General features: G+C 33.0%; 1 protein-coding gene across 2 annotated transcripts; it reads left to right on the top strand.

The window, feature by feature from the left end:
• Positions 1–3,994: 3,994 nt before the first annotated feature.
• Positions 3,995–13,408, top strand: LOC121116754 (furin-like protease kpc-1). 2 transcript variants are annotated; one of them, XM_040711041.2, is made up of 5 exons: positions 3,995–4,429; positions 8,503–8,679; positions 11,111–11,759; positions 11,850–12,189; positions 12,250–13,408. In XM_040711041.2, exons 1-5 carry the CDS (start codon positions 4,303–4,305, stop codon positions 13,129–13,131), a joined length of 2,175 nt encoding a protein of 724 aa, XP_040566975.1. In that variant the 5' UTR covers positions 3,995–4,302; the 3' UTR covers positions 13,132–13,408. The 2 variants fall into 2 exon arrangements, with proteins under 2 accessions (XP_040566975.1, XP_071743739.1); XM_071887638.1 differs by having other exon boundaries at positions 4,073–4,429; positions 8,385–8,679.
• Positions 13,409–16,189: the final 2,781 nt, after the last annotated feature.

The raw sequence follows: 16,189 nt of genomic DNA, 5'->3' as shown, positions 1-16,189 counted from the left end.
ATGGGTGTTCCACAATCGTAAGGGGGAGTCGCTTTCCAAAGAACCGTTTGTGTTGATCCTTTTTAAAATAAATAAAACTAGAATTGGCACTCAGTATGTATTTATATTTCTTCCAAAGTGATGCTAGATTATGCATTTTTCTACTTTTTGTGTTACCTTGACCTTTCAAAATTTATCGGCTTCTTTCGGTGACCATAAATAATCTTCTTACAATGTTTGATCAAAATAGATTTGTAAATTTTGTCGTATTCTTGCTGACGAACAAACAAACCAAAAGAGGCAGAAACATAATCTCCGTTCAATTTCGTTGCGGAGGTGATTGTAATATCTAAAAAAATCAGATAATTTTGACCATGCATTAACTTAGGATCCGTTATAGGGTCAAGAAATTCTATAAACCATTTGGCAGAACACGTGAGTTAGCTTGAGCTTGATATGCGAGGGTGCTAAGAAAAGTTTTCTACCTCAACGTGAAGATGGCAGCAATCGTAAATAAAAGCTAGTCACATCTATCCAGCATCTGTTCACAGTTACTCGCCAATGTTTCAGCCATTTTGAACATGCAGATGTTAGATAAAAGTCGTTTGTGTGAGTTGATGTGAGGGTTTTTGTGAAAATGGACAAAATAAATTATCGTCCTGTAAATAAATATTTGTTGTTGAAAGTGTAACCTTCAAATAGATTCAAATAATAGCAGTCATAAAAATGTTTGTTGTGTTAAAATTTGACGCGTGGATGTCAATCCAACATGGAGTAATGGAGCCATAAATCAAAAGTGCCTTATGCACAATTATTTTGCCGATAAAAACACCGAGTACTGTATGGATTGATTACATAGATGGGAGCATTGCTAGGAGAAGTGTGTACAAGGTGACTATGTTGAAAAATAAAAGAAAAAATGTCTTGTATCTTTGTTAGGTCGGAAACTTTTCCGATTCCCCTTTTATAAATATTATTATCTGTTTCATATCTTTTTGTATGATGCCACATAAATTTACGTTACTTTATCGTTTACTTTCATAGGGCATGAGAAAACTAAAAATATTTAATATATTATACGCAAGGTGGTGTAACAGACTAAAACTAGTTTTAAAAAGATGCTGAATACAGAGATATACAATTATATTCTAGTGGGTCGTTCAAGTAAATCTGGACGATCTTTAACTATGTTCTGAACAATAAAAAAAACACATTATATTCAGTCATTTCAATTTTAAAGTGAGTGGTTGAGCATTAGCTTTCAGTTGGTTGGGCAAGTTCTAATTCATAGCAAGTATTTACGATGGAGAGAGCCGGAGGATCATCGTCATCGAATTGGCTTGCTCTGTACACAACCCTATGTACATCAAGAAGATGCCCGTGTATCCAAAGAGCACAGTCTACAACGTCTACTCCCGCTGAAAGGAGGAGGGGGAATATAAAAGTACAGCCCACAATTCCTTCAGTGATAAAAAACGTACTCCCATATTCCTCGGAGGCCTAAAACGTATTTATGAGCCATCTCCTGGGACTTCGATTAATGTTCTTGTCAAAAACACAAAGTAAGCCGTGCAACAGTCTCTAGGACCATAAACACTGACCTGAGGATGAATTCATACCGCCATGACAAAAGACGTAGGTACCCTTACAGACAAAATGAAGGCCACTCAGGCTGCCCACAGAAAGAAATTGATGATCAATTTGAAGTCTCATAGTAATCGAATAATCTTTTATTCGCATGAGAAACTATGGACTGTCTACAGATCCCACAACATCCATAACAACAGATGGTGAGCCACAGAAAGAGAGAGCTAATGTCCCCCACGCCATTTAAACCGTGTTGTGAGCAACGACAGTGTCATGTTCCCGTCTTCTTGGAGCCAAACGAGAAGGTGGGTGACGACAGGTACTGTAAGCTCCTGCCTGACCAAGTGATACCTTAGATGAAAGCTGAGGTCAATGGTTTCGAGTACCATGTTCAGCAAGACTCAGTCCCCTCTGACAAGGCCTACAAGATCCAAAACCTGTTGAAAGAAGGGAAAATCCCATTTGGGACGCTCAGACCTGCCCCCCTAACTCCCCCGATATGAATCACATGAATTACTTCCTTTAGGCGGAGTTAGAGAGGAAGGTATCTTCCAATTCACACAACAGCAACCACTCTTTGAATGCTACCATCATCAAGTACTAGGATAGAGTCTCTCCGACGGAGGTGGTCAAAGCCTGCTAATCCTTTAGGCCTCGTGTCGAACAACAAATAATGGGTGATGGCGGACATAATGAATGATTTTTTTTAGTATTATTATAACTTGTAGTAAACAAAATATCCAACCTCTACTTGCTTCACTTATTCATCATGATGCAAATAAAGACGGTACGGATTTACCAGAACAACCCTGTATATTAAATAATATTATTATCCTGGGAGTTGTATTATTTTGCCGCAAGACTGTGCAACTCTCCGTACTTTGTTTACAAACTAATATAAGTAAACAGCACCCTCATATCCTATTTTTAAACCAAATTTTACTTGTTAATTCAAATAAATGGGGGAATTGATAGAGTCTGTATAGCCAGTTATAGAGTAATATTCAAAGCCTTTAATGGACAAAAAATAGATCACTACATTGTACAAAAACTGATCACGTGATCTTGCAAGACAGGCAATATATATACATATTATGCGACGTGGGATCAACAAGAAATTGTACTCCTGTCCTTTTGGTAACAGCCTATAAGTATTAGTGATAGGACGAGTAATCAGAATAGGAGAATCGGAGTTTTTTCTGGAATTAATTTTTAATTTACGATTCCGATTCTTATTTATTATAATGATTTATTACTGGTATTTAACCATTTATTACTTTTCTAAGTTATAAAAAAAAAAAAAAATCCCCCCCCCCTGCAAATGAGGAATTTTTGCAAGAAAATCTTTATTATAAATTTAATTTTTGAAATTTTTTTCCAAAAAGTACATTTTTTTTTTGTGAAAAGCTGTAGATTTTGGAAATTTTTATCCCAAAAAATATTTTTTGGTGAATACCAGTGGATTTTGGAAATTTTTCCTAAAAAAACGCATTTTTTTGTGATTAGCTGCGAATTTTTTAATTTTTTTTTGATATATGTGAATTTTTGAAAATGTTTTAGGTATCAAATTGTGCATTAGAATTTTTTTTTTTCGAAAAATTAAATATTTGAAATTTTTTTTTCGAAAAATTAAATATATGAATTTTTTTTTTTTAAATTAAGTATTTGACATTGTTTTTCAAAAAAAAAAAAAATTTTGGATTTTTTTTTTTAAATGGTACAAAATCTGATCACGTGTTCATAGTTCGCCACTTGCTTTATCAGGGCTCTATCTCCCAAAAACAAAAATGTATACTGTATTTTGTTGCCTTCTATCAATGCTGCTCCTTTTTTTCTCATAGGGAGTTTTTGAACGTTGATTGGTTGAATTAAAATTAGCCTTTGTTATTCAGTGAACACTTCCCAAATATTATTATTGAATAATAAATAATTGCCTAACTGCTACAAATTTATTTTGGGCCTTTTTTCATATGTCTCTTTTTGGAGAAAGGTTGCGAAATACAAATATTAAGGTCATACTATAGCTTTAGGGTTAAAAATGTTGTATTTGACATTCTGTAAAGGCATATGACTAATATATCTGTGTAAATATCAAATTTACACCCCATTGTAGATAAGTAGCTGTAAATCCCATGCAGAAGAATATTTTTACTTCAAATAATCTCTCAACCTATACATATGTATAGGTATAAAAGGGAGGATTTGAATCTGTGAGAGCCATCCACGGGTTTTTGACACACAAATAATAATATGTTAACAGTTATTGTGTGATCTCCAACCCATGGATTAAAGACAACGACGATGATGATACGACAAACATTACCTTTGATATTTCATGATACAGACATATCAGGTATACTCTAATATAATTTAAAGTGTATATGTATATATATTATTATTAACATGTAGAGCGCGCTCAAAAAACAACAACATGGAATTACATAAATAAATACGGATCTACCAAAATATTAAGGGAGCGTCGATGGGATTTTTTTTTGTTTCTCACATAATACAAGTATAAGTATTATGGCAAGCAAGGGGGATATCAATGCTTTTTTGGTTATTTTGAATAGATTTTTATTTTGTGTACGTTTTGATTAAATTGTTATTTTTTTCTACGAAAAAAATAATCACAGATTTCGTATAAAGTGATTAAAGTGTTGATGAATCCAGTGTTATTGTTGTATTTTAAGGATTAAAAAGATTCTATACAAAAAATAGCAGAGCAAAAACGATATGAAAAGGTCAATTTTAGTGCTCCAAATTATCATATCCTTCTCAGTTGTAAGTTCTTCAACGGAAGATTGGGCCATAAAAGTCCATGGAGGCTTAGAAGTGGCGAATCAAGTTGCTAAGGAACATGGTAAGGTCTTTTCAAGGTTTCATCTCTCTTCTTTTTGTGTTACCGAGTGGTCCTTTAAAATCTGAACACTTTGAATTATAAACTTAAACAAGATATAATTTATTAATTAAAAATATAATTATAATAAAACTAATATTATGAATAGATGAGTGTCTGAGCTCTCTTCATCATGTTGCCTTAGCGGCAATGATGGCTTCCAGGCGGCGATAGAAAGCCTGGCACCCGCAGAGGATGTAGTCCTCTGTCATGGCGTTTTAGTTCTGGCTGACAGTGGCTTTGAGGGCCTTGGTATTTGAATGACTGATACTGCCTCCCTTACTCTCGACAGACACCCAAAAGGCGTCTGTCGAGGGGGTGGCATTAGGACTGTAGGGGGTCAAAAATTTATAAAGAACTCAAGAGAGTCTTACAACGGAGGAGATGTGCTTTTTTCATTGCTGGCGTGGCCTCTCTACCCTCACAAAGCCTTTCCACCCACTTTTTTGATAGTTCTCTGTACAGCCTACTATGAAACTGCGAGATTTTATATATGGGCGGTAAAGTAATTGAGATGATTGGCCTGGGCTGTTTTCTTTAACTCCTTCGTATTCAGTTTGGCCATTTTGAAAGAATCTTTATTACACTCCAACGTTTCGAACTTGCTATCGACGTAGACGGTGGTCCTGGATCCTGTACGAAGTGCGCGAATGGAATTTTTTCGATCACGTTGAAGTGTCATTTTCTCGACTTGTATGTAAGCAAGCGAGGTCAGGTTTGTCTAGTTTTGTAACTAATTGTTTATGCTTAAATAGATCGAAATATGATTTAATTTCAACCATTCAACCTTAATTAATTATTGAATTAGTATGTGTTCAGATTTCAATGGACCTCCCGGTATTTGGTATTATATATACCTATAAATATATATATCAATAAAAATGGGTTTTCCTCATTGCCGGGTGTTGATTACTCATTTTTTTTTTGCACGAGGTACAGAGTGGATGAAGCAAATAATGTTTTATCAATTCAATGCAATGTTAATTAAAGTTCTATATTCGTAAAGGGAGTTTCTTTTTTTTCTCAATCCTATATAGATACATTGAGATCATCATATTTTGTAACGCAATTTATATATTTGTTGTGTACAAGTTACAACTTTTATACGTAAATTGTACAAGTTACAATTTCTCCATCTTAAAATTCATTATTTAAGTACAATATGGGTAATTTTAATTACCAACTACTTATAGATATCATTATTTCATTTTTTTTTCTATAAAAGTTCCACGGTAATTATGTATTTATGTCTAATACAACTCTGTGCATTTGAACTTTATAATATGCAACAGAATACTTATATTTTGGGCTATTTTTATCAAAATAGCCCAAAATTACAGCATTCATATATTGATCCTCCATGCAATATTCAATTACACCAAGTATTGTGAATCTTTCATCTGATTTTTTGGTAGCAACTCGTACAATTTGATTATACGAGTTGCAACCAAAAAATCAGATGAAAGATTCACAATACTTGGTGTAATTGAATATTGCATGGAGGATCAATATATGAATGCTGTAATTTTGGGCTATTTTGATAAAAATAGCCCAAAATATAAGTATTCTGTTGCATATTATAAAGTTCAAATGCACAGAGTTGTATTAGACATAAATTTTGAACTTGTACTCAATATATCTATGTAAGAATACCTACCTACCTTACCTAACTAAAAGTGGTGTCGTTAGCCCTTTTTTGGGAGGGGGCTTAAGTATCCCTAAAAATTTCTAAAACATACATATAAAAAAATAAACCTATTTATTTAAGTAATGATATATCGGTGCTGACAATTTTTGGGGATAAACTCCCACAAATGATGCAAGCGAGTAACATCCCCTCTAACTCATACAAAAATTGACACTGTATTCCAATGTCAACAGTCGATTTTTCTAATTCTTTCCATCTTATCAGTGATTTGAACATTCTTTGGTTGCATTGGAATTCGCTGTTGATGTTTTGTGGTCAGGGACGTTCTAGATTGCATTATTTGGCGGGGGATATCCACAAAATTATCAACACCTTATATAATTAATTATTTAAAAGTAAAGGGGCTAGGTACGTCACTTCTTGTAGTCAATCCCCAACAGCTAGTGTTGTGTCAATCCTTACTTATTTGGTCCACTCCAGTCGATTCTTAGGACCATCCTTTTCAGTCCTTGGGACCGGTCCTTAAGACTGTTGGTCCTTCGAACTAGCAGTACTAGAACTGATTAAAAAAGAAAAATACAGTTTATTGACGTCATCAAGGACCGAACTTTATAAGTTTTAGGACTGATATGCAGGACTGAACTTGACAGAATTGCAGTCTTCACTCCTAAATAAGGGCTGAAACATTACTTCCAACAACTATATAATTCCATATTGTAGGAAGAATTGGCAAACTACCAACGTGATAATATAATATACAAGGCTGTCCAGATAAATTGGAAATCTTTAAAGGCTTATAACGAACAAACTAAATGAGGTAGAACCAGAATTTTTATTATTATTGAAAGCACTGATTGTTTTTTTTTTGGTTCGGTCTTAAGTGACTATTTCTAGACAGATTTCAGTCTCAGACCGTGGACCGATTTTTTTTTGGTCTCAATTTATGGACCGATTTCTTTCAATTTTAATATTTTAACTGTCATTCATTTTTTTCAGAAAATCTCAAAAGGACACTATAAGTTCTAGAACCAATATTGTATACATATATCAGACGGTAGGATCAAAATTGATCCAAGCTTTCTCTGTTTAAACTTTGTATCTCGTCATTGTACTTAAAAAAGTATATGATGTCATGGTACAAACAATTTATCTGTAAAATCGGTCTAGACCGATTTTTTTTGGGACCGAACTTTTCCTTTGGACCGATCTAAACCGAATTATTATTTGAGACCGGTCTAGGATTTCCATACCGAAAACCAACAATAGTTTAGGTCTTTTTGGAAGGTGTAATTTCTTTCTTGGGCTACTCCATCCATCCAGGGAATATAAATTAAAAGAGCAGAACCAGTATAATGACAGAGCTGCATCCGTGCAAGGCTGCCCAGGCCTGCTGAAGCTTCTGTGGCTGTATCGCTGAGGTTATGAAGAGAGACAGATTTCATTATAAATAATTGAATGTCATTCAATGTAGCATTCAAATAATAATAAAAAGTATGGTTTTATCTCATCTAGTTTGTTCTTTATAAGCCTTTAAATATTTTTCCAATTTATTAGGACCAACCTGTAATTTATATATATATCAAAACATTACTGGAGATGTATAACCAAGTATAATAGGGTGTGGTTGTTACGATTCGTAGCCCTTGTTATAAAGTTTTTGTGGTTGAATGTCACAATACAATGTCTCTACGTTGCCTAAATAATTTTAAATATCATTTAAGGTCAATTAAATTTGCAAATATAATTGTGGTAATCTATTGTACTGTGTCAGACCTATTTATTTGGTCCAGTCCTGTCTTAGGACCAATCCTTCGGACTGCCAGTACTAGAACTGATCAAACAATGAAGACGTCATCAAATACCGAACCTGATATGCAGGACTAAACAGAACGGGGCTGCAGTCTTATGTCCTAAATAAGGATCAACACAATACTGGAAATCCATATTAGTCATGTTTGATTCACTTCAGTAGAAGGGAAAAAAGGCAAACAAACAAATAACAACAAAATGCTTATGATGAAGGTAACCTTGAAAATCTTCATAAGGCAAGATAAAAATCAATGATTAAACCATTTTCTTCTTGAATGCCTTTATATAAAAATATATATATATGACAAACAACGGGATTTAAAGGTCATATTCTTGGAGTCTATAATATGTTTCATATTATGATTAAAAACAAAAGCATGATATTATCCGGTAGACTCGTGAAGAAAGAAAATTGGGTTAATTCTTACATAATCAACATTACTTTTATTTTTATTCTTTAAGTTTCTCTTTTTATGAGGATTTCACTCACTTGGCGCCCTCCTTCCGCACGATTTATTTTCTTTACTATTTTAATGAGGCAAGTATATCTTGGAATAATTTTGTACTATGTATTTCTTAGGTGTTAGAAATTTAGGTGAGGTTTTACCGAATTCCAATATCTATCACTTTGAAAGAGTTCACAGAAGAAGGCACAAAAGAGAAGAAAACCTCTTTGAGGAGCTTATGAAATCCTCTCCTTGGTCCGAGAAACAAATTGAGCTCACCCGTGTTAAAAGACAGATTACTACTCATTTCCGTGAGTATTTATTATTCAACGTAATACCCTTTTGGGAATATTCAATATATTATGTATGATCAGGAAATATTTAGTCCTGGTTTGGCGATTCCACGGTTTTTCATTTCAAGACTCTTTATAAAATTCATAATCTATGTATCGTATATCCAAATAGAATACAATATTCAGGGGCGTACTTAGTATTATATCCTACATACTTTTTTTTCAAAAAATTTAATAATCCACAGCTGTTCACAAAAAATTACAAAAATTTGGGGGAGGGATATAGCCCTTCCAGCCCACCCTCTGCGGATGCCCCTGATATTAGTTCGTAATACAAACATGGGTGGACCCACCGTTCTATTTCCCCCCGGATTTGTCCTCTTTCTCCAACCTGTCCTTGGACTTTTTATAAATTCATAAAAAGTCCTGTTTTATGTGGGATAAGAAGTGGATGTAAAAAAATCGACTTAAAACCAGGATTTGACTGCCATGTTAGACCTCCATCTAGCGCGTTGTGCAACGTAATGCCATATTTTAAAGATTTTTGCGTATCATATGATTTTAAAGGGAGAAAAGGAATTACTGCTATAATAAAGAAGAGAGCCTTCTACATTTAAATTAGCATTAGTGCAGGGAAAATATACTAATTATATTTCAATTCATTAATAATAATTATTTCATTATGCATATTTAAATCAATTTACACCAAAGATTGGCCAGAATTCTTCTTTTAGAGGGAGATTTGAACACCTCCAATAATGACTAAACAAAAAGAGAAGAAAGAGAAAACACGCATCAACCGTTTTTCTCTTCTAATCATTATAAATAGTTTTTTTATTACACAAATCCCTTCCTTAGTGCCGATGGGGAGTTTAAACATCTCTGTATTCAAACTAGTTTAAACATTGAAAATCTGCATAAATATTTTTCTTAAATTATTTTTTAGCCTATGATACTCATGATGTTCTAGATCAATGGTTCCCAAATTTTATTGAGTTCGACCCTTAAAATATGTGGCTAGACAATGTGCAACCCCTATATCTCTGATTGAGAGATGAATATAAAATTTGGAGTTCATTTTATGTAATTAAACGACTTAAAGGCCATACCAATCCTATAAGTTCAACTCAGAGGCAAATAATATACGTTATTTGACTATATAGATCAAATATAAAGATTTTAATTCTACATATTATATTGAAAGACATAAGAAATACAACGAAGAAATAATCTCATACCTATTGTAAATATAAAATCAGCGATATGCATACAACTTGTAATCATTTCTATACTGTCAATTCGTCTTTTGTGTTAAATAAAGTCAAAATTGAGACTCTCAAACAAATAATATTACAGACTGTGGATTTGCAAATAGGTTTATAAACGAGTCAAAGTCTTAATTTAAAGGGTGTGCACTGTGTATCGAGGAAAGCAAGTTTCTATGTTTAATTTTGGAAACCGCCACTCGAAGATCATCCTCCACGTTAAGCCACAATCTATATTTATTTGTAATATAGATTGACTTTCTCACAATAATAAGTTGAGCCAGTAGGTATAACTAAATCTAAAGCTGTTAATCATCACAGAATTCGTCTAGTTTTTTTTAAAATCCAAGTCTGTTTTTAGTGTTTGTTCAAATGAAAGTTCAGACTTTCCCACTTTCCATATCAGACGACAGATTATTATGTAAAGGGGTCTAATACAAGTATTTTTTAGTGGAGGACTATCTTCTAGGAAATACTTTTTAAAATGGTCCTTAAGTGACTTGTAAAAAATATGTACATTCATCATTATTTAAGTTTTGATGCAACTCAAAGTAATGTCAATAAAAAATATATTCTTCATTTTTGGAAAAGATCTCGCGACCCCACTTTGGGAACCACTGATCAGATAATATCGTAATATTTATTCTTTTTTAGATATGAAGTACTTTTAATATTGATATTTGTGGTTTTATTCATTAACTTTAATTAAAAATAGCGCGGCTTTAAGTGTAAATTATACTTTTTCATTTGTTTTCAAATTTTTAACATAGTTAGTAAAAACAAATATTTGGCTAATTCTCTGGGCTAGTCACTAATTGTAACAGCCGTCGAGCCTTGCTTACAACGTAAAATTTAAAATAAGGAGGAACAAAATCAGAAAAAATGTAATAAAAAACAAGGTCCAAATTATCTACTCTAAAAATAAAATGAAAATAAAGATTTACAAAAAGTTTACTTAAATGCATCAATTCCGAAATATTAACCCATTTAAAACCTACCCAGATATCTACCCTCCTTTTTGAAAATCAAAATAAGGCCACCCTGCACTAACATTCAAATTGTGTCTCAAACAGTATGGTTCATCCACAGAACTAATTACCTGGACTATTAAGAGTATTATACATAATTTATTGATATATCTTTTTGAAAGTATTTAATGATTTAAACATTAACACATATTTTAGCAATAAATCGAAATATATTCAATGATGTCCGTCCACCTATTCAGCCTGGACATAAAAAGTCCATTTGCTCAATGAACACCTATGAAACTGAAACTAAGCAAAGTCGACGATGTGTTTTCCCTTTTGTCTATAAAGGTAAACTCTATAGCAAATGCACCAATGACCACTCTGTGAATGGAAAAGAATGGTGTGCCACAGAGGTGACGCCAAAGGGAGAAGTAGTGAATGGACAATGGGGAGACTGTAATCCATCATCCCTCCTTTGTCATCCAGTTGTTGATGAACCAAGTTTTCCGTTTCAGGATGTATATCGTGATTTTTTTGGACTAATTCCCATTCGATCAGGTAATCCTCAAAGTCTTTTTGTTGAAGAACCTCCTAGACCCGTTGAAGTAGTCGAAAGAAATCTATCTGCTTACAAAAGTAAGTGGAATGATAGATTTTGGCCCGAGATGTGGTATTTAAATCGTGGTGGAGATCATTTAGACATGAATGTTGAAGAGGCTTGGGAAGGAGGCTATAGCGGTAAAGGGGTTGTGGTGACTATTCTTGATGATGGAGTGGAATGGGATCATCCAGATCTCATTGACAATTACGATGAAAATGCCAGTGCGGATCTTAATGATAGAGATGGAGATCCCTATCCTAGGTTTGTCATTTTCAAACCAAATCATTGAAATTGGTTTAATTGTAATTAATACATTTAGTATATAAAGCAATATTTTCCTGCATTTTTCAGATACGACATCATTAATTCAAATAAACACGGAACTCGATGTGCAGGCCAAATTGCTGCGGCAGCAAACAATTCTTACTGCTCAGTTGGGATTGCTTTTAATGCAAAGGTTGGTGGAATTAGAATACTTGATGGGCGTATTTTTGATTCTCTTGAAGCTCAAGCTCTAAGTTACAACAGAGATTATATCGATATTTATTCGGCCTCTTGGGGTCCAGATGACAATGGAGCCACTGTAGACGGACCCGGAGTATTGGCTAAGCAAGCTCTTGAGGATGGAATTAAATTTGGACGGAAGGGAAAAGGATCTATTTTTGTTTGGGCGTCTGGGAACGGTGGAAAGGTACGGCAGAGTCTAACTTTTTGGAGTATTATTTTTTTATAATAGTTTTTATTTTGATAGAAAAGTGATGACTGCAACTGTGATGGTTATTCCACCTCAATTTTTACTCTAAGTGTTAGCTCCACCTCAGAAAATGGATTCATTCCATGGTACTCTGAGTCATGTGCCTCCTCTTTAGCTACAACATATTCATCGGGAGCATCCAATAGACGACTTAGAGAAAAAAAAATCGTCACGACTGATCTTCATGGATCATGTACAAAATCTCATACAGGTACATCTGCGTCCTCTCCTATGGCTGCTGCTCTAATAGCGTTAACATTAGAAGCAAATCCAAATATGACTTGGAGGGACGTTCAACATATTGTCGTTCTCACAGCCAGAGGAAGTGCTGGTTCATATTTGAAGAGTGATGATTGGAGTGTTAATGGTGCTGGGAGAGAATTTTCTCACTCTTATGGTTTTGGACTAATGGATGCTGATGCCATGGTCAAATTAGCTGCAAATTGGACAAATATTCCCGAACAAATGATCTGCCATTCATCAGAAGTTATTTATGAAAATGGACTCGTCGGTGAGCAAGACTCCGAAATAGAATCAAAGACAAATGCCTCCTTGTGTTCAGAAGAAATAAAGTCTCTTGAGCACATTCATCTATTTATAGACCTTGACAGCACATCTCGGAGAGGAGATTTGTCCGTCTCATTGACATCACCAAGTGGAACCACTTCTAGACTTTTAAACTTCAGACCATTTGACGACGAACGCGTAGGATTTGCATCTTTTAACAATTGGCCAATGATGTCAGTGCATTTTTGGGGAGAAAATATAACCAACAAGGATTTGGATGAATGGACTTTAAAAGTGATCAATAGGGGGAATGGAGTGGCAAGTTTGAAAAGATGGAAGTTGAGATTTTACGGAAGTAATTCAGCATTATAAAGTAGTCTTTTATAAATAACAAATAAATATAATCAAGTTGTAAATATTATCTTATAGGATTTGCGTCTTGTGATCATATATGTACGTTTAAGCAGTTTACACTATTTTGCCATTATTTTAAAATTAATGATTTTATATACCTACCGTTTGATTAAATAGAGAATTGACGTATAATTAGGTATAACTTTTATATTAAGAAACCCACTGACTCAAATATGTATTAATTCATAGAATGTGATATGTATGCTGTAATAATATAATTTCTATCTACTTAGTACCCATTGGCTATTCACTCAAATCCTTTTCCTTTTGAATCGTATTACAGGGTGATTATTATAATTAGAGTTGACAATTTTGTAAAGGGAAAAAGCACGAGGCGAGGACGGAAGCGAGACACATAGAATTAAGATCCTTGTCTTGTGATGAAAATCTGGTATATTTTTTAGCTCTCCCATTTTCTTTTGGAATTGTAAGCTGAAGAGTAAATTTTCTTATCCTGAGCTGTTGTCTTTATTATATAATTCCTGAGGATTTTTTCTTCCCTTTCTACATTTTTACATTATATTCCAAGGATTTCTTGCAGAGTCATAATTGTAAGTTTTTGTTGGACTCAAGATCAACATAGGAGTAGGCTTGTACCCGTTCACTCTTTTTCTGTTCATTCGCTCATTTTGTAAAAACTTTCCGTTCGCCGTTCATTTTTTCCTTTTTTTCCATTCATTTTTCCGTTTTTATTTATTCAACTAGTATAAAAAGTTCAACCTAAAAAAATACTCATTAATATATAAACCCTTTTGTTTCGTAATACATAAAAATGAGCCCCAGAGATTAGCTTATTAAAAGAAAAATAGGCAATCCCAAGGATCATAAAATTATATTCTCAATTTCCTCAATTTTTTTTGTTTCTTTTAATATCCTCAAAATAGAGGCAGTTTTTTTTTTATTCAAGGCAACCTCCAATTTATTTTCAACAACATCACTCCGAAAAAAAAAAAATGAACCGACATATTTTTTCTGAGTTACCTTATTTACTGGAAAGGTTTACCCGTGGCATAGAGACTATAAGCAAATACTAAGTGTGCCATTCATTCAGGGGTGCCATAACAGGTGGGAAGAAACGGAAAAGTGACCCCAAACCTAACCCGACTTTCGGGCCGAGCTCAATTTTTTCCAACATTAAAGATAGACCAAGTTGCACCCGTAAAACTAGGGTCTGATCGTTCTTTAATTGTCAGGCCTTGTTAGGTTTCATTTTTTTATTTGCTGGATTTTTTGTTATGGAGAGGCCTCTGATTAGTTTTTAATTGCTTTAATTGACAAGTGGATTTTATTTTTATTTTTATTTATTGTTAGAGACATTAATGAAAGAATTTGGGGTGGAAAAGGGGGGTGAGAGGATAAAAGCTGAATGCACTACTCCGACCAGTTAGTGTATACACTATACATATATTCGTGCAGTTGTAATATTTTTATTTTGTATCACTTGTCTACAGTTTTCTTTTTGTACATAGTGCAATTTCTTATTTTGCATTCGCTATAGATGTTACCTGTTTTAATTGTATTATTAGAGATATCTTTATTTGCTAAGAATAAATGTCTAAGGCAATTACTATATTCAGCTTTGTGTAACAGTATAATATTGATTATACATATGATATTTTGAATATGGAGCCAAATTGATTCGGGTTAGCCCTGTTCGATTGCATGGCGGATCACAATACCATATAGATGAAAAATAAATTTAAATACATGAAGCAAGAGTGGTGAAAACCGTCAAACGTCATCCATTCGCCTTTTTTTTTGTTTCGATTTTTCAACTGGCTTTACCTAAGGCCCACAAATGAGTAACTAAATCTAACTAACTCGAAGATAAAGCTATAAAATCGACTAAAATCAGAGTTGGGAAAGTTAATGCAAATTAACTTAACTTAACTTAGATAAGTTAAGTTAATTAACTTTTAACTTAACTAGTTCATTTTTTATATATCAAAATTAACTTTTAACTTGTTAAATTTTTTAAATTATATTAATTTTAACTCAAATTGATTAAGTTAATTAGTTAAAGTTAAATTCATTTTGTTATTCTAAGTTTAAACACTAAAAAACTATCAGGGAGTAACTGTTAGTTCACCAATGATTTAGTTTGTTTAATTCAACTTTTCAACTGGATCATTCCACATCAAATCGATAAAAAGGATATTTTCTCAGTGTCGTAGAAAATGTTGTTTTTATATTATCTACGATTTTTTTATAATTTTACATATAGTTTAAAATTAGATAAAAACTCAAAAATCTAAAATTTTAGCTGTCTTTGACTTCCATTTTAGTAGAAACTTGAATCTATATTTTTTTCTTGATCGTTCAATTGGAAGTGGAGATAATTTCAGCCAGAGAGACCGACCGAATAATATTTATCATAAAGCCTTGATAAATCTCTAAATGTACTAAATCAAATAGTTATTTTTTAATATAGAAATTAATTTTAACTTAATCAATGTTAGGTGACATAATTTAACTTTAATTAATCTAAAGTTAATTAAATTTAACTTAACCCGTTTAAAAAAATAAACTCGAAATTAATTTTAACTAAACTAGTTAATTTTCATAGAAATCGAGAATAACTCAAATTCAACTAGTTATAAAAAAATAATTAACATTAACTTAAGTAGTTAAAAAGATAAGTTAACTTGCTCATCACTTACTAGAATTATGTACTCAAAGACTCGTAACTGCGAATTATAGTTTAAAACAAATGTTTTGAATTTAATATTGCAATAATAAATCCTCCACGGCTTGCAAGGCCCATTCATCGATCTGTGTATCCTACCTGGCATTAAAAAAAATATGTCTCTCTATAAGTTTATTAAATAATTATTGGTGGACATTTTCCCAAATATGTTACGGTATGATTTCAAAGTGTATTGGAGTTTCAGTAGATTAATTACCTTGAATTTGAGTTCACGATGAAAATCTATATGTAAGTGTAAATTATGTATAATACCTTCCCCGAAAATAGAGCAAATAAAGTAAATATGTTACAAAATGCCCATTAACGGAG

The sequence above is a fragment of the Lepeophtheirus salmonis genome, chromosome 4 (genome assembly GCF_016086655.4).
Source record: "Lepeophtheirus salmonis chromosome 4, UVic_Lsal_1.4, whole genome shotgun sequence".
Taxonomy (NCBI): Eukaryota; Metazoa; Arthropoda; class Copepoda; order Siphonostomatoida; family Caligidae; genus Lepeophtheirus; species Lepeophtheirus salmonis.
The sequence above is the reverse complement of the archived record's forward strand: the minus strand, read 5'-3'. Positions and strand labels throughout refer to the sequence as shown.